General features: G+C 46.4%; 2 protein-coding genes across 2 annotated transcripts; both read right to left on the minus strand.

Annotated features, from left to right (window-relative positions):
- Nucleotides 1–1448: 1448 nt before the first annotated feature.
- LOC135806672 (MICOS complex subunit mic25a-like) lies at nt 1449–8243 on the minus strand. The gene is made up of 7 exons (XM_065320902.1): nt 7950–8243; nt 7825–7870; nt 5462–5577; nt 4094–4180; nt 3827–3897; nt 3548–3692; nt 1449–1975 (listed from the first exon to the last, which is right to left on the minus strand). The coding sequence occupies exons 1-7, from the start codon at nt 8004–8006 to the stop codon at nt 1961–1963; spliced, it is 537 nt and encodes a 178-aa protein (XP_065176974.1). The 5' UTR covers nt 8007–8243; the 3' UTR covers nt 1449–1960.
- A 1277-nt stretch (nt 8244–9520) lies between these two features.
- Nucleotides 9521–21809, minus strand: LOC135806673 (uncharacterized). The gene is made up of 3 exons (XM_065320903.1): nt 21176–21809; nt 16461–18329; nt 9521–10145 (listed from the first exon to the last, which is right to left on the minus strand). Exons 1-3 carry the CDS (start codon nt 21222–21224, stop codon nt 10054–10056), a joined length of 2010 nt encoding a protein of 669 aa, XP_065176975.1. The 5' UTR covers nt 21225–21809; the 3' UTR covers nt 9521–10053.
- Nucleotides 21810–22145: the final 336 nt, after the last annotated feature.

Raw genomic sequence — 22145 nt, forward strand, 5'->3', positions numbered from 1 at the left:
TCAGTTTACTTTTTTGGACGATTCATTGACGATCTATGCAAGACTTTCGATAGGATAAAATTTGATGCCGTCGTATACAGCGATTTATGATTTAGAAATTTTTAAGATAGATGCGGATAGATTCTCCTACAGAACTTTCCAGAAAGACAGGAATGCATATTTATACATCCCGTTCAAATCAGACCACCCCCCGCGGCCCCGGTCTAATCTTAGATCATTTATCAATGCAGAGCTCATCCGGTACAACCGTACAAACCAGCTACTAGAGGATATTCTCAAGATTCGCAAGCTTTTCTGGCTCAGACTCAGAAAACGAGGATATCCACCTGAATTCCTGGGTACGCTATTCATTGCTGTAGAGCCCAAACCGCAAGTATTTGTAAATAAAGCTACAGACTCGGTGCATAAGAACAAACAGTATGTTTTCTGCACCACATTCCATCCGCACTTTGTCGGAGCAAACTATCGCTCCCTTCTGAAACAGTCACTTTTTACTGATTGTCAGATTTTCTTCAGAAAAACCAAGCAGCTTTTTTACAATAATTATTAGTTCACTCATACGGCAGAGCATACTTTGCTCTGCATTTTGGTTGGTTCCATAAATTTCTGGAACCAACCAAAAACATCTGTACAAACCTACAACTTTCACCTAGTTCAACCCTATGGTTCATTTACTTTTGTACAGCTTTACAACTTTTCACCTAGCTATTTCCTAAGGTTCACGCTACCAAGAGTACATAACCCCCCAGAGTGTGCAACTCCACTATGGGTGCTGTCCCGACAGAATTTCAAGTTGACGTCATTTTGATGATGCAATGCGCACTGTACACGGATTATCAGACGAATCCGGAACCTGTGGTTGACCGAAGCCGATCGATCCTGTACAAATTATTGCAAAGAAAAACGTGTGATGCGTTGACACCCGTACACATGTTGTAAATCACTGGTGCAAGGAGCATTGCGTCATAAATAATGACGTCAACTTGAAATTCTGTCGGGACAGCAGGGTATGTGGGAGTTGCACACTCTTGGGGGGTTATGTACTCTTGACGCTACCCATGTGTATTAGCCACATTTGCGCCAAGACAATTATTTTCAAGTACTGCATTGCTACACGCTCAGCTACTGGTGCATAGCGCAACATGACTAGCAACCTTCTCCACTTTACACTACTAGTATGCCAATTCATGCCTACCGTGTACATGTATATAAGCTAGTGTTTTCTACCTCATTCTTCATCCTCTGATGAAGCATTCTAATTGCAGAAACCGGTCAGGTATCCATTAAAATGTAAATGTATGAATTATAACTAAAATTACTGTGCTCTTGTTGTGTCGGGAGTTCAATGCATCTTCCCCACTGTAACATGGTAGGTGTTTGCAGTTACCTCGGAGAGTCGAAGTACATGCAATTTGATGCCACAAATGCTCTATCTCAACATACACGCATGACGCTACGACGAAATTCACAATTTGTTGATTTGCAGTACATGCATCCAGATGTTCCTACGGATGATGTCCTGCCAGAAATGGCATATTCAGCATTAGAAATATTGAGGAGGGACTGTGTTCAAAGGAAAGACAGCGGAGATCGAGCAAGGCAGAATATGCCTCTGCGACTATGACTCAGAGCTTGCATTGAGGAGAGGCAGGCAGTTGAGAGGATTCGGAAAGGAGAAGAAATTTGACAAGCAAATACAAACTGTCACCATAGCTCATGACTGTGTGAGTCCTACTTTGAAGTACCGGTAATGATAAGACAAGGGTACGCACGTACGCACGTACACACACACACACACACACACACACACACACACACACACACACACACTCAAAACCATCACTAACTTGGGCAGAAAAGACTTTACACAACCGACATCTACTCAAACGACAGAGATAAACAACAGGAACAATCCAGAATAGCAAACAGAAAGCTGCGTCCGCCACACCTGTAGTGACAGTTAATTCTTGGCATTCTGCAGGAAAAGAGAGACATAGACACACAAGCATACACCAACCTTTCAAAGGACTTGAGAGTAACCATGGTAACACGCAACATAGTAGGGAGTTCAGTTCCGGTCACTGAAAAGCGAAAAATGCAGTCACAGCTCGCCTGTACAAAGTGAATGGGCGCCTCGTGACTGCAGTTCGAGGCCCGAGTATCTTCTCCCGCGGCCTTTTCGGCCTTGTCGATGCTATTTCTAGGCAGCTGAGGTCATTACCTTTCCAATGGTGCCACACATGCCATGCTTCCAAAAATAATGCCTCCGCGCTTGGCGCGGATGCACTTCGAAGTACTAATTTCGACCAGATCCGTACTCGGCCCCGCGAGGAACACCCGATTTTCGTGTTCAGCGGCCTCGAATTAGCCCAAACCAAGAGGATTCTAGAACATTTAGGCTCGCGCTTTATCGCGGCAGAAGGAAAATGATCACAGAAGCCAGCCCACGGCGATTTCCTGGTGGTAGACGAAAAAAATCGAGTGAACTTCAACTGTGCGCACACTGTAGAAGCAGTGACGGTGAAAACGTGTGACTTGTGCAAGTAGGCGCGCACGGCATGCGTGCACACTGCATGCATGCACACATCCTGTATCGCCATGTACTAGTACGCACCAGATAGTGCAGCGCTGGACGGAAACCACACGGCTCACATACATACTTGCATTTACAAGTACTTCTGTCACAAGTTCTGTGACTATTTTCTACCCCGTTTTTCGATCTTCAATCGACTATAACTTTGGGTTCAAATTTTCACAGGTTGTTTCTCACATCTTCCCGGTTTAGAAAAAACTAGCGTTTTATGCGAAATTCATGAATTCGGTTTTTCGATTGAAGTCTCTAAACATAGCGTCTACATGGAGATTGTGCCAACAGATTTTATGGGGGTTGATTATACACACACTAGGCTCCACACCTTAGCGTATGGAGCACTCTCACGAGCAACCACAACTCCCTCCGAGTTAGGGGTTGATTATATGTGCAACTCCAGTCCGGGCTGGATCGAGCAGGCCAGCCCATCAAGAGAATTTAGTTACAGTTTACATACATGTGCATGTGCATGTGCATGGCTTGGCTGGCCGCCAGCCCGTTGTGATTTGATATGCGATGAACACACTAGTACTGTAATGTAGTGCACCCGGGCTGATGCACTTGCTTCTCTTTCTGAAGCACTTGCTTTATTTTCATTTCAAGTTATCGATCTCCAATATCAGTTGGCTGCTTTGAGCAGTGCTATCTTACATCTCTAGAGAAGTCTACTGAAGTACATCTTAGCTGTAAACATTCCTATCAAGAGTCTACCAAACCACAGGCCACACGCTGTTTTTGGACTCTCGGTAAATCACTTTCAATACACCAGTCCATAGCCTTTTTTCACTGGTAAACAGGAATGTTCCCACTCGGAACTAGAATCCCGACACCAAGCCGCACTAGCAGACACTGATAACATCTTACAATGACACAGTACAACAGTGGAACAAGGCAAGTTCGTTGCAACACCCCCCCCCCCCCCCCCCCAATGACATAACGTAAGAACAATTACTGTACCTGGGTTGCCTGTCTTGCGCATTCTCGAAACGCACTTGCCTCTTCCGAACAATTTAATGATTGGCCAGCATTGGAGCGCAAGCAATTGAAGACAGAGCTACGCTGAGCTTCACACGGGTGTGAATCACTGGGAGGAACCAAATCTCTGCAGAGGCACATTACAACATAAGGCATGTAGCACAAGCGGTGGTCAATTTCATCAATTCCAAAATGAACTTTCTTGGCAATCATCTACAGCAATTCGTCTGAATGGACAACGGTACCGGAAGGTATATTTACCTGATTCTCTGACGCAATTGTGTAGATGACGCATCAAACGCCTCCTGGGCAGCCACGCGATGGGATTCTTTCTGCAAACCGCACGCACACAGACACACACACGCACGCACGCATACACGCACACACATGAGATACTGATCAGCATGATGACAATCTAGTCGTCCAGTTTTCGGCGACTTCGTCCATGATCACATTCAACAAAAGTTAACTTGGACAATACAGAGAGAGCAATGCCAGCATGAAAGACAGAATATACGGGTGACTCACCTCCTTTTCCAATTCAGCTAGTTTACTATCGTATGACTCCTTGACATTTCTAGCATCTGACTCCACCTTCTCTTGCCTGTTCATCGTCTAAGAAGGCAAAGAATAAGGGAAGCATGCACAAAACACCCACCCACCCACCCGCACGCACGCACGCACACACACACACATGTACGCAAGCACACACACACACACACACACACACACACACACACACACACACACACACACACACACACACACACACACATGTACGCAAGCACACACACACACACACACACACACACACACACACACACACACACACACACACACACACATGTACGCAAGCACACCCACACACACACACACATGTACGCAAGCACACACACACACACACACACACACACACACACACACACACACACACACACACACACACACACACACACACACACACACACACACACTTGTACTTGTTGCTCACTGCCAAACTGGTCACGTGGGTCTCCCCGGGAGAGGGGAGAGAGACTCAAAAAGGAATCTTGGAAAGATGACTCAACTGGATATTGAACCGCCCAACGGCCGACACCCCCTGAAATCCCCAAAACTCTGGGTGGACTTGAAAATGATCCCACTTATGGGCTCACCACACCTCAGTAAGTGGGTGAGGACAAGGTGCAGAAAAAGGATTGACGGCATCAAGGTATCCGTCCTGGGATCCAACTGCAGTTACCCCTGCCCCCAGTGAAGGTAATACTTGCTACTAGTGTGGGTGGCTAAATCAGAGTGGATCTGATCTAAGCGTCACTAGCACCATTGATTACACAAGAGTTAATCTAGCCAGAAGCAGTCCATTTGTTGGTTTCAGGGTTCGTATACTTTCTATTTGAAGTATACATACCTGTTAACCACACACACACACACACACACACACACACAAACACACACACACACACACACACACACACACACTGATAATTATGGTAACCAGCATAGATGAGATCTTAAATGACCAACAGAACACTATACACAGTGTACATAATCCAGAGAGGCGGATTTTCGGTAGCAGTATGTCTACAATTTTCACTGGAGGAAGACTATCTGAGACGTCGTGTGTTTACATGGCCCAGAATGGGAAATGTTTCCATATTCTCCCACTGCACTTGTAAGTCTCATCTCACTTTGCATAGCTTATGAAAGAAGGAAAAAGCACCATACCCAATGACTCAAATCTCACTCATTCTTAGCAAGTACAAGTATGATCCAATTCCCTCCCTAATCCAGCAAAATGAGTGTGGCACAACTAGCACCAAGTAACACAGGGACTACTGCAGTACTGCAGTGCAATGTACATGTACTTGAACCGCAGACTAACTCGCTGTAACTTACCTCAATAGCTTGATTGAGATCATGTTCAAACTGGTCCAATTCCCGCTGCTGAGAGACAATGTAGTTTCGTAGTACATTGTTCTCTTTCCTGAGATATGCCACCCTTTGATCCGGACCTGGACATAGGTAGAACACATAATAGCAAGAGTATGCAATTGTGGATATGGGTCTGCGCGCTACCTTCATTGAATCATTATGCAACACCCTGTACCCGTGTACTCAAACCCACAATCTCTCGTACCAGCACATCTGTTTTTGCTCAATTCGTTTGAGTACCGACGCAATCTCAAAATTTCGGTTGCACGAACTTCAGTCCCGTACAAAAAGTTCAAATCAAACAACGGGGAAAGTTTAGCGTTTAATTTTCTGCAGTGCACGTACTGTAGGTGTATGATGCAATGAAGGCAGTGCGCCGCGCATCTGGCCCATAGAAAAGAGATAACAGGAGTATAACGTTACTCTTGTTTATGGCCAATTTGGCATAAGTGGCGCATGTTTCCTGCTGAGGATGGGATGTACAGCGTGCCAACAACATCAAAACCAAAAATACACAAACTCTCACTACACTACACTACATTACATGTCCCTTGTCTGGATGTCAAGATGCGGGCACATATCTCTACTGGGTACGTTCAAGTCACTTCCCCAACTTCTCCAGGCCCAACGCAATGATCGCGTCATGTTGGGCTTTTCTAGTTTCTACTAGGGGCAAAGCAAACATGCCTATTACTTGTCACTTACTCGCTATGTTTGCACTCGATACTAGTAATCGGTCGCAAAGCATGCTTATTAAAATATGTGGGCCAATCGCCAAACAACTTCATTCGTTTTAAGCAAAAGTTGTTTGACATGAGTGGCCACTTTACTATGCCGTGTTTGATCATCTTATCCTTGACACAGGAGGGGATGGTAGCCAAGTTCCACACCGGAGGGTACTTGCTATAAATTAAATAAAAATAAATTTCACGGTTCGCGTGAGACTCGGCTGGAAGCCGAGTTTTCCGCATCCGCCGTGGGAACGCCACCACCCTCTAGGATCAAGGCGCAGATGCAGCTCCTAAACGGTGGGAGGTGAGTAGATCAGACCCACCACCAAGTGGTCAAAGACCGAAATCCCATTAGCTGCATCCATGTTACCCTCGTGCCAGGCCACGAGTTCCCAATTAACTGTGGGTCGCAGCACGGCTGGAAAAATTCCTTCCGCTTCCAAGCAGGACTTGAACCTGGTACCCTCTGTTTCTCAATCATGGTCTTAGACCATCCCACTATGCCTGCCTGGTACTTGCTATACTGATCGATTATTCCTCACAATTGCAAGCCCTCATCAGCTGGCCTCGTTTATACAACACCAGCTACAAACCACATACATTGATTCCAATCTAGAGCTGGTCCCACCGCACAGATTCCAATCTAGAGCTGGTCCCACCGCACAGATTCCAATCTAGAGCTGGTCCCACCGCACAGATTCCAATCTAGAGCTGGTCCCACCGCACAGATTCCAATCTAGAGCTGGTCCCACCGCACAGATTCCAATCTAGAGCTGGTCCCACCGCACAGATTCCAATCTAGAGCTGGTCCCACCGCACAGATTCCAATCTAGAGCTGGTCCCACCGCACAGATTCCAATCTAGAGCTGGTCCGACCGCACAGATCTTATCAGTGAAGGTACTAGAAGAACACTGAACGGCTTGAAATGCAGACAAGAACTCTCATTTACACAATCACTGCCCTCAGTGTCTTCCAGTTCCATCTTGGACTTCTCCTCGGCTTGTGCAGCACTTGTGCTTATTGCAGAGCACACAATTTAAGGTTTTGCCTCTTTTTCCCTTTCTACCATACAGTAATCACGCGCTGAAGAACGTGGAGCCCAAGAACGTCCAGCCTGAAATGCTAAGAACGCCACAGCCTAAAGTTAAGAGCGGCGGTTTTGGTTCTCCGGCAGCTCAGTTTGCGATAGATATGATCCAGTACGAATTGTTTCTAAGAACGTGCTATAAGAACGTAGCCAGATTGCCCAACAAAATAAGAACACCCCAGGCCAACCCCTTGGAAACAACGTTCTTGGACGCGCGACTCTACTGTAGTTGATAAACATAACTTTGTCACATCTTTTGGGGAATGTTGAAGCACAAGTAATTAGGAGTAATTCATGTTGGAGGTGATATTGTTTCAGCTTATGCTACTATCCCTTGCTGCTTGAGCTTCAACAGCTTGATTGGGTCAGCTCTGGTTTGGGTCATGTTCATAGAAGTGCAAAATCAATTCACAAGGAAAGTCTGCAGATTTCAGTGACCAACAAATGGAATGAAAACTAATTTTATTATGAAGCTGCATGTATATTTAAGTGATCATAGTTTATTTACCAGATGCTCCACCTTGCATCAAGTATTCTGCAGCTCTTGGAGAAATCTAATAGCACATCGTCAGAAAAGCGATATTTGAAACGCCAGCGTGGAAACTCAATCCAGGTGGCATTCGACTACTGTACCGTGATGACATTATCGACTTCCTCCACAACCTCTGGGCTAGATTCCGTTCCACCCATGTCAATAATGAACACTAATGCAAGAAAAAGTGAAGTCTCATGAACTAAAAAAACATCACTGTGCTATGTAATCTGTTATTCAAAGCAGCGCAGTAAAACCGACCCTGTTGAATGTCTAGCAGCAAGGTACAGAGGGGGACGAACAGGTGTAAAGAAGAGGGTCGCAAAGTTTGAACATTGAAGTCATGAAGATACTCAACAGAATTATTTACTTCACTGACTTCGATTTCGACTTCAACGAGCCAGCATGCCAAGCACATGTGAATGTCGTAATATTTCGACTCTGATTGGCCATACACACAGCAACGGCGGTTGCCAAAGAATAATCTGCGTCATGACGTCAAGAAATACTAGTGAGGTTTTGCATTCCGAATTTCGGTACAGCGTTCTTCGGTCATTTGTCGAACATCAAAATGCCGAATTTTCGCACCAACGTTTGTTTTGCAAGTCGAAAATGATGTGTTTTCATTTCGTGAGCCCCAGCATCAGCAACGTCCTGTCCCGTGCTCCTTTTCTTGCTGATTCCTACGAACTTTGATCGCCCAAAGAGTCGAGGGCCAAACCTGCCTCCTCAGTCGCCTCAGGAAAACCAACTCCATGGCCAAGTCAAATTTTATGCGTGTCGCCATAGTCTTTTCAGCCACACAGATGACGGTGAGGACACTCCAGGCGAAAGAGAGTAGACAGGCAGTGGAGAGGAGCAATCAGAGGTAGTTGGCGATGCTATGTCGCCAAAGACGCCTGCCAAGCGATGCCGAGATAAGAAACCTCTTTGAATAAATCATGCGCTAGCGCTCTTCTACAAGAAAATGCATCCGAAAAATATTTTCGACAAAGTGAGCTTTTTCCGAACAAACACGCCGAATCTTCGTGTGCATTTTCGACCTCGCTCCCGCGTGCCGAATCTTTTTGCCGAATTTCGGAATGCAAAACCTCGCTACTGTGAAAGCAGACATTTTCGGTGGTGTAGTATTTTCGGTATTCTCCAAAATCGGCGGTTCAATGGTCTTGGACTTGGAGGGAAATTTTCGGTAAACCCGTTTTCCTGGAAGTGTACTGTACTGTGGTACCGACATTTTCGGTGCGTTTTATTTTAGGTGAAAACTGTCGCCACCAAAGTAAACCCCGGAAAATGCTATTTTTACTACTCCTCTGCTTGCTAAAATAGGCTGGGGAACGTACAACGACGTAAACACAGAATGTGAGTTTCGCCGTAGGCGGACATGACACCATAGCAAACTCGCGTAGAGTTGCGTGCTCTTGGGAACTTTTCAATAATTGATAAGTTCCCAAGAGAAAATTATTTACTCTTGATGCCGGACACGCATACTAGTGTAGGGCTTCCTGCATAGCGCCGGGTTACTCTTCATGACATGAATTATGATGGTAAGGCTCCCTGCATGGCTGGCTATTGCAAAGCGGCTCTAGCATGTCATATTTTGTCCATGTTCGGCCAGAAGTGAAAGCCAAAATTCACACAATGAATGCCCTCCCGATCCCGATGGCCCGACTCAGTGAAGAATTTTTACCTGTTTTCAATGATTCTGACAAAGCGAGCCACACTGACATGTAGATCAGTCGTAACAGCTACTTGATAGTATTCCGAATATGTAGTACCATAACTGCAGCTTAGACTAAGCTGTATCATCACGGTCAATATGACATAATTCACAATCAAAGTCAGTGGGAATCCGCTACAGTGAGTGCCCCTGATCATATGTCCGCACATTGCAGCCATACCGGCAGGGCTTCATGGAGATAGACGGTGTGTGTGTTTGGGGGGGGGGGGGGGGGGGCTGATCTATGTTGGATTACTGGGAATGGAAGATATGATAATTCCTTGATGATAGTACTAATGTTAGTTCAGGCCCTGTGTTATGAGTTTCAATGGCATGTCAGTGGTGGTAGTCAGTGGTGGTATTCATGAGTCAGTGGTGGTATTCATGAGTCAGTGGTGGTATTCAAAAGTCAGTGGTGGTATTCAAATTGTTCTTTGAAGTAACAGTTAGTCGATCAACAAGATGACAATCTAATCTTAGTGCTTGGCTCAAACTAAATAGCCTCCTGTGTCGTGTCCGCCGCCGCCGCCGTGTTGACTCGCAGGAGATAAACATGGAGGCTCCATTCGCTGTTCATCACCTGCACACATACAAACAGAACACGAAATACCACGCTTGTATCATTCAGTGTAGAAAGCTTTGCTTGTTACAGCGTTGCCAGCTGACAGGCAATGCCTAGGAAGTGGACGACCCCCCCCCCCCCCCCCTCATCTCGTTCCCCAAACTCCATAAAGTGCCAAACTCGAAGAAGATGCGGAAATATTATACGCAGGACAGACTGTACCAGCAGTATGGATGGAACCTACTTCTTGCAAGATGGTAACTGGGAATGCAGGGGTGACCTTGGTTGGTCAATACGAAGTGAATGATATTATCCTAGGCACAGTGTACGTCTTCGTATCCCACCCATAAGGCCACGTAGAATTAATTCGTTGTTTCGGGTCACAACCAATCAGCAGGGTCTGCAAGAGAAGACGTCTCCTATGGTTCGGCCAAGTTGTTCGGGAAGGTCCGGGCACGGCTTCCTATGGCGCGCTAACCATGGCCATCGACACGTCAAAGATCAAGCGTCCACGAGGACGACCGAGGCTTCGGTGGATTGATGTGGTGAAATCCGACATCTCCCCTCTCGGACACACGCTCGAGGATTGCCTCAACACTGCACGGGACAAAAAGCTATGGCTGGACTTCATTGACAAATGTACATCGGTGTAAAAAAATGGCATGTACTTGTCATGTGCTAGAACCTGTATAATTATGGTTTTTTTAGTATGCTATTCTTCCTGCTGCAATCTATTTCATGATGAAACAGTTAACAGATGCGTGGAACCCATTATTTGGGAGACATGCGACCTGTACTGTTATTATTATTATTATTATTACTTGCAATATCAAATTTGGAATTCACGGAGAATTTCGAAGTTTTAGGAAATTAGAGGCCACATGCCACGTACTGCTCTTTTCTCTCCGAAACTCAACACTTGCAAGCCAGATATGAAAGAAAGAAAAAAATCATCAGTCACACCACCGGGACTCGAACCAGGGACCTTGCTATTCTTAGAGCATTGCTCGCGAATAGCAAGGTCCCTGGTTCGAGTCCCGGTGGTGTGACTGATGATTTTTTCTTTCTTTCATATCTGGCTTGCAAGTGTTGAGTTTCGGAGAGAAAAGAGCAGTACGTGGCATGTGGCCTCTAATTTCCTAAAACTATTATTATTACCGTAAAGTACCGCCAGAGCGCCCCACCATCTCGTCCTTTCGTGGTCGTCTTGTGGAGGTGGTTTCCTGTCCGTAGGTCATACGACACGGACCTTGTACACACACTGCACGTTATGCAGTCAATCCGTACCCAGTTTACCTTTGAGCGGATGCGAGCTCCACATAAAAAACATGCCCAGTGTGACCTTAGTACAAAAAGGTTTTCACACAGTACAAACTTAGTAGCATTCGGCCATACGATTTTCTTCCCTTGGCTGTAAAATCAAGGTGGGGCGCTCTCGCGAGACGGGGCGCTCTGGCGGTACTTTATGGTACTATTATTCAAAGGAACAGTAGGGGAAGTGAACTGCCTGAAAAGAGAAAAAAATCGCCAGACCAACCAGGACTCGAACCCGGGACCTTGCTTGTCATGAGCAATGCTCTAACCACTGAGCTATGGGACCGGGCTGAACCTAGAAGGCGCTGGCAAGGTTTTCACTCCAAAGGCAGCTCACAACACGTGCCACACATACTGATGGTACTTGGGTCTTTCTCCCTCCCCCAGGGGACCAACCACGGTCAGTTTCTGGACCCTACCAGAAGTGAAAGAGAGTGATAAGTTTATGAAAGGATTGGGAGAACTTCAAATTCAAAGGAACAGTAGGGGAAGTGAACTGCCTGAAAACAGAAAAAATCGCCAGACCAACCAGGACTCGAACCCGGGACCTTGCTTGTCATGAGCAATGCTCTAACCACTGAGCTATGGGACAGGGCTGAACCTAGAAGGCGCTGACAAGGTTTTCACTCCAAAGGCAGCTCACAACACGTGCCACACATACTGATGGCACTTGGGTCTTTCTCCCTCCCCCAGGGGACCAACCACGGTCAGTTTCTGGACCCTACCAGAAGTGAAAGAGAGTGATAAGTTTATGAAAGGATTGGTAGAACTTCAAATTCAAAGGAACAGTAGGGGAAGTGAACTGCCTGAAAAGAGAAAAAAATCGCCAGACCCGGGCACCAGGACTCGAACCCGGGACCTTGCTTGTCATGAGCAATGCTCTAACCACTGAGCTATGGGACCGGGCTGAACCTAGAAGGCGCTGACAAGGTTTTCACTCCAAAAAAAACGGGTTCGAGTCCTGGTGGGTCTGGCGATTTTTTCTCTTTTCAGGCAGTTCACTTCCCCTACTGTTCCTTTGAATTTGAAGTTCTCCCAATCCTTTCATAAATTTATCACTCTCTTTCACTTCTGGTAGGGTCCAGAAACTGACCGTGGTTGGTCTCCTGGGGGAGGGAGAAAGACCCAAGTGCCATCAGTATGTGTGGCACGTGTTGTGAGCTGCCTTTGGAGTGAAAACCTTGTCAGCGCCTTCTACTGAGGTTCAGCCCGGTCCCATAGCTCAGTGGTTAGAGCATTGCTCATGACAAGCAAGGTCCCGGGTTCGAGTCCTGGTTGGTCTGGCAATTTTTTCTCTTTTCAGGCAGTTCACTTCCCCTACTGTTCCTTTGAATTTGAAGTTCTCCCAATCCTTTCATAAAATTACCATTATTATTATTGTAGAAGAGAAAAGGACATATGGATACGAGTTAAGAGTAACTCTCCATCACTGTAACATGATACTATATACAGTCAGAAAGTGCAATAACTAGCTAGGCACAAAACTGACAGAGTACTGAAACATTCGACGTCCTGACACCTAGCTTCAACACATCTCCGTAGCGCTAACCGACAGCCTTCCAACTTGGAAGGTTCAAGGTTATGGAAAGACCAAAGAGGGGAAGGCAAGCGCAACGAAAACGAGCAAAAGCTACAGTCCCAACGGAACAAAGAATGTCGATTGTTACTTGACGATGACGAGACCAGTACGATATTTGCCAAAGCGGTCTAACTACAATTCGAAGCAGCAAAGCAGCACACCACCCAACTTGGGTGGGTCATAAATATCAAAGATAAGTAAAGAAAGGGAAGCTTTGCGAAAACGAATTGTACAAGCCGAAAGCCAAACTCCTACAGTACTCCTCATGCATGACGTTGTGATGGACTAGTTGACTACAAAACAAGTTGTTTCACACGACGTACGTTTCGCCGTATGGTTCGTGACGGCTCATCAGGTGTGCAATTTGAAACTCGGATGTTGAGCCATAAATAAATGTAGAAGAGAAAAGGACATATGGATACGAGTTAAGAGTAACTCTCCATCACTGTAACATGATACTATATACAGTCAGAAAATGCAATAACTAGCTAGGCACAAAACTGACAGAGTACTGAAACATTCGACGTCCTGACACCTAGCTTCAACACATCTCCGTAGCGCTAACCGACAGCCTTCCAACTTGGAAGGTTCAAGGTTATGGAAAGACCAAAGAGGGGAAGGCAAGCGCAACGAAAACGAGCAAAAGCTACAGTCCCAACGGAACAAAGAATGTCGATTGTTACTTGACGATGACGAGACCAGTACGATATTTGCCAAAGCGGTCTAACTACAAGTGTCAGGACGTCGAATGTTTCAGTACTCTGTCAGTTTTGTGCCTAGCTAGTTATTGCACTTTCTGACTGTATATAGTATCATGTTACAGTGATGGAGAGTTACTCTTAACTCGTATCCATATGTCCTTTTCTCTTCTACATTTATTTATGGCTCAACATCCGAGTTTCAAATTGCACACCTGATGAGCCGTCACGAACCATACGGCGAAACGTACGTCGTGTGAAACAACTTGTTTTGTAGTCAACTAGTCCATCACAATGTCATGCATGAGGAGTACTGTAGGAGTTTGGCTTTCGGCTTGTACAATTCGTTTTCGCAAAGCTTCCCTTTCTTTACTTATCTTTGATATTTATGACCCACCCAAGTTGGGTGGTGTGCTGCTTTGCTGCTTCGAATTGTAGTTAGACCGCTTTGGCAAATATCGTACTGGTCTCGTCATCGTCAAGTAACAATCGACATTCTTTGTTCCGTTGGGACTGTAGCTTTTGCTCGTTTTCGTTGCGCTTGCCTTCCCCTCTTTGGTCTTTCCATAACCTTGAACCTTCCAAGTTGGAAGGCTGTCGGTTAGCGCTACGGAGATGTGTTGAAGCTAGGTGTCAGGACGTCGAATGTTTCAGTACTCTGTCAGTTTTGTGCCTAGCTAGTTATTGCACTTTCTGACTGTATATAGTATCATGTTACAGTGATGGAGAGTTACTCTTAACTCGTATCCATATGTCCTTTTCTCTTCTACATTTATTTATGGCTCAACATCCGAGTTTCAAATTATTATTATTATTATTATTATTATTATTATTATTATTGTGGAAAGGAAAAGGACATAATTATGGATATGAGTTAAGAGTAACTCTCCATCACTGTAACTGGATTATACAGTCAGAAAGTGCAATAACTAGGCACAAAACTGACAAGAGTACTGAGATATTCGACGTCCTGACACCTAGCTTCAACACATCTCCGTAGCGCTAACCGACAGCCTTCCAACTTGGAAGGTTCAAGGTTATGGAAATACCAAAGAGGGGAAGGCAAGCGCAACGAAAACAAGCAAAAGCTATAGTCCCAGCGAAACAAAGAATGTCGATTGTTACTGGACGATGACGAGACCAGTACGATATTTGTCTCAGTACTCTTGTCAGTTTTGTGTCTAGTTATTGCACTTTCTGACTGTATATAGTATCCAGTTACAGTGATGGAGAGTTACTCTTAACTCGTATCCATAATTATGTCCCTTTCCTTTCCACATTTATTTATGGCTCAACATCCGAGTTTCAAATTATTATTATTTTTTTTTTTCTTCAGACTTTTCCCGTTCGTCTCTTTCCCTCAAACTAGTGAAGATTATTATTATTACTTGGTATTATTATTCGGGTCACTTCACTCATCCGTACCAGGGTCGGTCGGTCGGGTTTATTTTTTATTTTATTTTGGTTATTGCCATGTATATGATTGTGCATACATGTACAATAGTGCATATCGAATAGCTTTTGTCCATCAAGCCAGTCGATCAAATCATGACTGTAGACGATCCAGCACAGTCATTGTCCCATCAGACCCAGGTCCCCTCCAGGACCAGACCTTGGCCTCGCTCGCAAACGAGTCTGAGGAGCAGTTCTCACCTTGAAACGTCTGTCAAAGAGCGACGCGGTGGCGGAGCTGATGCTGTTTCAGGACCGATTGCGGATCGGAAGACAACATCGTCACCAAGCGCTTCATCCTGTTATTTTATTTGGCTGCTTCTGAGGTCGATGTCTGGACTGCTATTATTGGGCACGTGTGTACATATGTACGTACATAATCTAGTCATGGGCATTTGCATGCACTATAAAAAAAATTGCGGTCGGGTGAAAAAAGACGGTCGGTCGGGTGACCCGAAACAACGAATTAATTCTGGGTGGCCTAATTATAAGTTTTATAACCCAACTTACATACAACAACACTGGCAGAGTAGCTACATAGCCAGCAAGGCCGTCACAGCCGGGGCGGCTGAGGCTGCCCCACTTTTTCGGTCGTTTTTTGTTTTGTTTTTTGGAGCACATTGCAACTAAGCGCGAAGATTGCAGCTCAGCCCAAACATGGCAAATAATGAAGAATCCTTGTCCCCGGCCGTGGTTTATTGCAGAATCAAAAAAGTCTTTCATTGCACTAGTTACACTGAAATGGCACCAAATACCTGAAAATGCTTGCAATTGGCTTCAATTTTTGATTTTTTCCCCAGGAGAGGATATTGAAGAATTCTTGTCCCCGATCGTAGCGTCTTCTTGGCTTGTTACAGAATCAAAAAGTCTTTCATTGTAGTTACACTGAAATGGCACCAAATGCCCGGAAATGCTTGCAATTGGCTTCAATTTTTGAATTTTTCCCGGGGCCGCCCCCCCCCCCCCTTCCATGGCCGCCCCACCTCCAAAGTCGGTGCGGCGGGCCTGGTCAGTGGCTGGCAATGACGAAGCTGTGATCGTGTACACTCCTCAGACCTGGCACGTTTCCTCTTGGCTATTACTGTGGAGCTTTTAGTCTCAGCATTTGGCTTCAGATTTTTCTTCTTTCATTTCTGATTTTTTTCTAAGTTGAGGAAAAGTCATCGGGCTAAGCGGTCAATATAAGCGGTCAATATAATTATTATGCTGATATTTGACGGCTTAGAGATCACAAGACGGTTCCTGTGGCGGTCAATGGTAAGAGAGTGATAAAACGCTACACTGACTTACCCGTGGTTGTGAAAGCTCTTGAATCCTCTGCCACGTGTTGAACATAAGCGGCGGGCACAAATCCTTGTTGATTGCGAGCGTTGCTCACCCACATCCAGTCACTGTCAGTCTGATTCAGAATAACCAGTTGCTCACCAGCTACCATGGAAAGGTCATTCTCATCCATGGCAACAAAGTCGTAAAGGCACACCACTTCTTCACCTCGGCAGGTTTGGAATGGCTCCATCGGAGTAGACAGCATCTGGCCGTCAGCATACCAGAAGTCAGTTGCTGCCGCTGCCGGAGCTTGCAGCTGGATGGTGTCCTTGTGAGACAATGGAGCCGGGCCTGTGTGTGCCAGTGGAGCCGTTCTATTTTCCTGGTTGCTAGCCGTATCCTTTGCACAGTGGGAAAAGGAATTGTTCCCTCTATGCTGATGCGAATTCTGGTTTGCCGTTGGTCTCTGCAGAGTTTCTGATGGTACATTCACCATCGTCTGGGCCTTGTTTCTTGACTGATTATTCAATTCAGTGCTTCGAGTTCGTCGCCGTCGTCTCATGTACTTTCGTAATGTCCCTTGGTTGGCGTTCGGGTTGGATGACCAGAAACCGTCGGGATCATCCACGTTCTGTACCTCATTATCATCATCATCATCATCATTACGCTGGCCAGTTGAAGCTGTGGTGGTGTTCGGCTCCTGCGCTTTCACTGTTGCTGAAGAGACCTGTGATTGAGTTGGCGATGTCATCCTTGCGTGGACTTGATTACCACCTGGCCCAGCCAGCACAATGTCATTCTGCACGGCCCTGTTGCTAACATTAGTAGGGGTTTGGGCAGCAGTGCGGTGTTCAGGTGTGTGGGTGCTACTGCCACCAGTCCTTACTAGTTGTAACCGATGGCGGTGTTGACACTGTGTACTGTCCTGGGCTGTGGGCGTTGCACTGCCATCGGCACCACTGCCGCTGCTGTGGCCATTCTGGGCGCCACTGACTGGCAGCACTGCCGCTGCTGGTGTACACTTAGCTAGGTAACTGGCTGGCACATAGCCACAGTAATGATCCATTGTGATCACATATGCCCAGCCATTGTCGATGTGGACCACATTGACCAGCTCACCCTTGAGGACATCGATTGTGTTCACTGTCATGCCCTTCTCACTGCCACTGCCACCGCCGGCGCTGAAGTCCTTCACAACGGTATGATTATACTGCCGGTGAGGCATGTCACATGGCGACAGCTGCTCATTCAGCATAGAGTGAGAAGCTGCGCTGATGATGCTGTTCGGTGATTGCTTCTTGCCTGGCAAGATTGGTGTTGGCCGTTGATCCAGCAGACTTGCTCGGCTCCCATCCGGACTGAGAGACTGAGAGTCATCTAGCCTTATATCTTCATTGCTTGGACACGACCTCACACATGAGTCTTCAGAAGTGCCACTGCTTTCAGATATGGATGCCTTATACTGGTGCTGAGGCCGTAGACTCATGTCCGTATTCCTGACAATTGCTGGGCTAGCGTCCACACTCACACTGGTGTGTGCTCTGCATTCTGCGTCACGTGTAGGGGATCTGTAGTCACCATGAGTCCCCGAACAACCCAGAGGTTGTTGAAGGTGTATTTCTGCTGCAACTGACTGCTCAGTGCCTTGAGCAGAGTGGCCTATCCACTGCTGAGTGCCATGAGCAGAGTGGCCTATCCACTGCGATACTGCCTGCAGCCTGGCTGCCGCAACTTGTCTATCCAATGTGCTGCCCACCGCCGCGGCCCCGGCTGATCCTCCATCTTCCATTTCAATTCCAGACTCGTCTGATAGAGATGACCTGGGCGACCAGACCACTGGCCAGTCCGTACTGCCACCATGTCGTCTTGTCTTCATCATCCCTGGCACAGGCACTGTGACAGCAACAGAGAATAGAACAGCATTCTGAAATATCCAAACAGCATATCTACATCAGTGGATACGTGTACCGTGAGTGAAATGATCACCTGTGAGGCTAGGAGTAGGGTATGGCAATAGAGAGGGTTAGCAACTCGTACAGTCCGCAACGAGGTCATAACGAGTCCAAGTCGGGATAAACTCATCAAACACATTGTTATCGTCAGTCAGTTGGTCCTGGCTTGGGAGGCTCTGAAACGTGTCGGCGACTCATTATCTACAGCTGTTGTTACTTCTATGGGTCATCACAAATACGGGTTTCTTCTTGTCCCTGAAACGAACATCGCTCCTTTCATTCCCCCCCCCCCCCCGCACACACGAAGTGAACGCAGTTCAAGTTGCTATGCTAGATGATGTTGCTATGCTAGATGATGTTGCTATGCTAGATGATGTTGCTATGCTAGATGATGTTGCTATGCTAGATGATGTTGCTATGCTAGATGATGGAAATCACACACATGTACATGTACAGGATTTCGGCTCCCACCCCTTCCCCAAAACTTCGGAACAGTGCTCGTTTCAGGGTCTACAAAGAACTTTTGCGACGACCCCTAATATCCACCTGTAATGCCTGGAGAGCTAGAGATGCATATGATAGACTACACACTACAGCAGGGAGTACTAAAAAACCAGTACTCCCTGCTGTACTGTGTACATAGGGTTAGTGCAGGGGTCATGAGACTAGCATGATCACCACACTCTACTCTAGACTAGTGCATTACAGACGGTCTGTGGTACAGTATGGTCATGCGTGGTATTGTGAAGACCCTGGCTATTATCTTTGAGGGTATCTTGATGACATCATCATCCACACTCGACACGCACACATCTACAGTGGATGACATCATAATCCATGCTTGACACGCATATGCAGGTACATGTATGTACCATGGCTGCAGTTGATTGTGCACACTGCACTGCACTGCACTGCACTGCACTGCACAGCACTGCACAGCACTGCACTGCACAGCACTGCACTGCACTGCACAGCACTGCACAGCACAGTCATGACTCATGAGCGATAGACCAGTACTCAGCCTGTGCCATTGGCAACATGCCATGCGCTAGCAACTGAAAGAAATGAAAATACTACCTACTGTACATGTACACCATAGATATCATGTGCTGTCCTGCGGCTGTCCTGCGGCTGTGTTCCACCAAGTGTCTAATGTAGCCACAGCCTAGCTAGCCCCTTTTGGCTTGCATCAGTCATCTACTAGTATTTTGATTTTAAATCTGGCAATGCCTGGCGGAACGCTAAGAATACAGTTCACTATGGACATCGTGTAGATCTACATTATCGGGCTGTAAAGATCCACAATGACTATAGATCTACTAATGTACATGATTGTCCAATGTACATGTATGTATGCCTGGACATGTACATCACGTAGATTTACAATGACTATAAGACTCATAGCGACTCAAAAATGCACACACACACACACGTATTCATCAGTATTGTCTTGTCTATCAGACTGAAAGGCAGCATCTGCATTTCCACAACATAAAAGCATCATTGTGAATGATAGGGAGCCTCTGTACCTAGTTACTAGTAACATTACTCATTAGCTGTCTTCTGACATGTGACTTGTGACTTGTAGATCAGAGACTAGTCATAATTGCCACAATATTGGACAGACTCATGTTTGAGTCCATAAGGGTAATTGCAAACCAGCTGATGACTCACTGCATTACACATTTACAGCAGTACAGGCTGTTACCAGGACTGGCTACTGAGTCCATTGTCCTACCCAGTATATCTACCCGTCTATGGCCCATATATGGGCCATAGAAGGGTAGACCTATGATATGGACCGTCTATTTAAAGGGGAAGTTAAGGCAAAAATTAAAATTTCACCAGTTGTAGTCTTCGGGGTGCTGAGTCGAATGGTCTTGGTCCGAGGAAGCTGAGACGCTTCCTTCCTACTTGAATCCCAATCGAACTCGCGCACTTCCACCGAAACTGGGTGACTGCGCCCTACTAGATGGGGATTTGTATGCAAAATGTCACTAAAAGCGCCATTTCGTTCTTATAAAAGCACGGATGACCGCGATTGGCCCATATGTAGTAGTCTTTTGGACGCTGAGTCGACTGGTTTTGGTCCGAAAAGGCTGCGAAGCAGCGTTCCTCCTTTATTCCCAATCGAACATGGTCGAACAAGTGGTCACGTGCTGCTGCGTACACCAGTCAGCTGGTCACCGTGCCTGCAGGGTACAACTTACTAGCCTGTTTGACCTTTTTTGGGTGCAGTCCTGTCACTCGAGTTGACCTCGAGTTGAACCTTGGTGTGAAAGTTGTCGCCTGCTGGCGTGGTGACCAGCTGATTTGGGCACCCAGGAGCACGTGACCGCTTCTTCAACCATGTTCGATTGGGAATAAAGGAGGAACGCTGCATCGCAGCCTTTTCGGACCAAAACCAGTCGACTCAGCGTCCAAAAGACTACAACATATGGGCCAATCGCGGTCATCCGTGCTTTTATAAGAACGAAATGGCGCTTTTAGTGACATTTTGCATACAAATCCCCATCTAGTAGGGCGCAGTCACCCAGTTTCGGTGGAAGTGCGCGAGTTCGATTGGGATTCAAGTAGGAAGGAAGCGTCTCAGCTTCCTCGGACCAAGACCATTCGACTCAGCACCCCGAAGACTACAACTGGTGAAATTTTAATTTTTGCCTTAACTTCCCCTTTAACACCCTTTATTACCGGCATCTGACCCACTACAAGATGTAGCGCATGTACAAATACACCACTGTACACGTACATTGTACAATCAATAATCATCATACTTGTTGTACCTACCCATATCTCTTGCGTCTCCACGCATGCATGCTCCAAAGAGCACAGACATCTTGAATGCGACACTGGTATTCTGCTCCCTAAATATTAATTACTCCTCGCTCTTCACTGCATCAGCTACCGCCGAGTATCCGTGTACCATCAGGTCAGATCCAGAGCAGCAAACGGAAGCTCAAATTCTCTCAGTCGCAGTGTGTTTCAGTGAAGTCTTTTGGCAAATTTGCCAGTATTTGTTCACAAAGCTGCTCAGTTAGCGGTCAGGACCAGAGACTACTGCGGCGGAGAATCTGCATGAAGTGCCATTATGCCGTTAGTCCATCGACAAGCTGCCGCAACTAGCTTCAAGCCTTTACAAAACAATACGCACCTGTGTGTTCTTCTTCTTCTTGCGAGAATCCACTTGGCAATACTTGGCAATCCGAAGTTTCGTTGTTCAGATATCTGGGGGCATACCCTCTGTCCCTTTGCTCGCATGTGCTGATCGTGTTTCAAATCCATTAGCACTACAGACCGACCGTCGTCGGCTCCAGTTGGCTTGCTGGCACTGTGGCAGCGGCCGGGGCTGCGAGTCACGACTGAGAACAAAGCACAGGCACGTGGATCTACGCAAACCGCTTGGAGACGCTCAGAGAGATGATAATGAGCCATCTGGCAGTGAATGGCACTGAGACATCTATACTCTGGAGTACGGTTCGAACAAATTTGACAGCTACGAACGTCTATCTGATGTCGCCTGTCATCCAGCGCGCGTGAGAAACACGCAGAGCTTCGCGCCCATTTTTACAGCAATAAATGTGTGCCACGTCCACTTTTGTCACATCATTTTGTGCTTGGCCCATACCCAAACGCTAGCCGCTGTACCGCTAGCCGTCGACAGCTGGAAGCATGCCATAATCAGGGAGTCGTACCCACACGGGTTTATAAAATGTATGACTCCTTGGTCATAATGATCATGCTGGCTACTACTGCTACT

The sequence above is a fragment of the Sycon ciliatum genome, chromosome 1 (assembly GCF_964019385.1).
Source record: "Sycon ciliatum chromosome 1, ocSycCili1.1, whole genome shotgun sequence".
NCBI lineage: Eukaryota > Metazoa > Porifera > Calcarea > Leucosolenida > Sycettidae > Sycon > Sycon ciliatum.

Bases quoted from the DNA above. Each gene is read 5' to 3' on its own strand.
- LOC135806672 (XM_065320902.1), bottom strand. From the start codon at position 8,006: ATGGGTGGAACGGAATCTAGCCCAGAGGTTGTGGAGGAAGTCGATAAT. The intron at 7,871-7,949 runs GTACAGTAGTCG...ATGTGCTATTAG, and splicing joins AAGTCGATAATGTCATCACG to ATTTCTCCAAGAGCTGCAGA. The intron at 4,181-5,461 runs GTAAGTTACAGC...TTGCCTTCTTAG, and splicing joins ATCTCAATCAAGCTATTGAG to ACGATGAACAGGCAAGAGAA.
- LOC135806673 (XM_065320903.1), bottom strand. From the start codon at position 21,224: ATGTCTGTGCTCTTTGGAGCATGCATGCGTGGAGACGCAAGAGATATG. The intron at 18,330-21,175 runs GTAGGTACAACA...TTGCTGTCACAG, and splicing joins TGGAGACGCAAGAGATATGG to TGCCTGTGCCAGGGATGATG. The intron at 10,146-16,460 runs GTAAGTCAGTGT...GTATGTGTGCAG, and splicing joins AAGAGCTTTCACAACCACGG to GTGATGAACAGCGAATGGAG.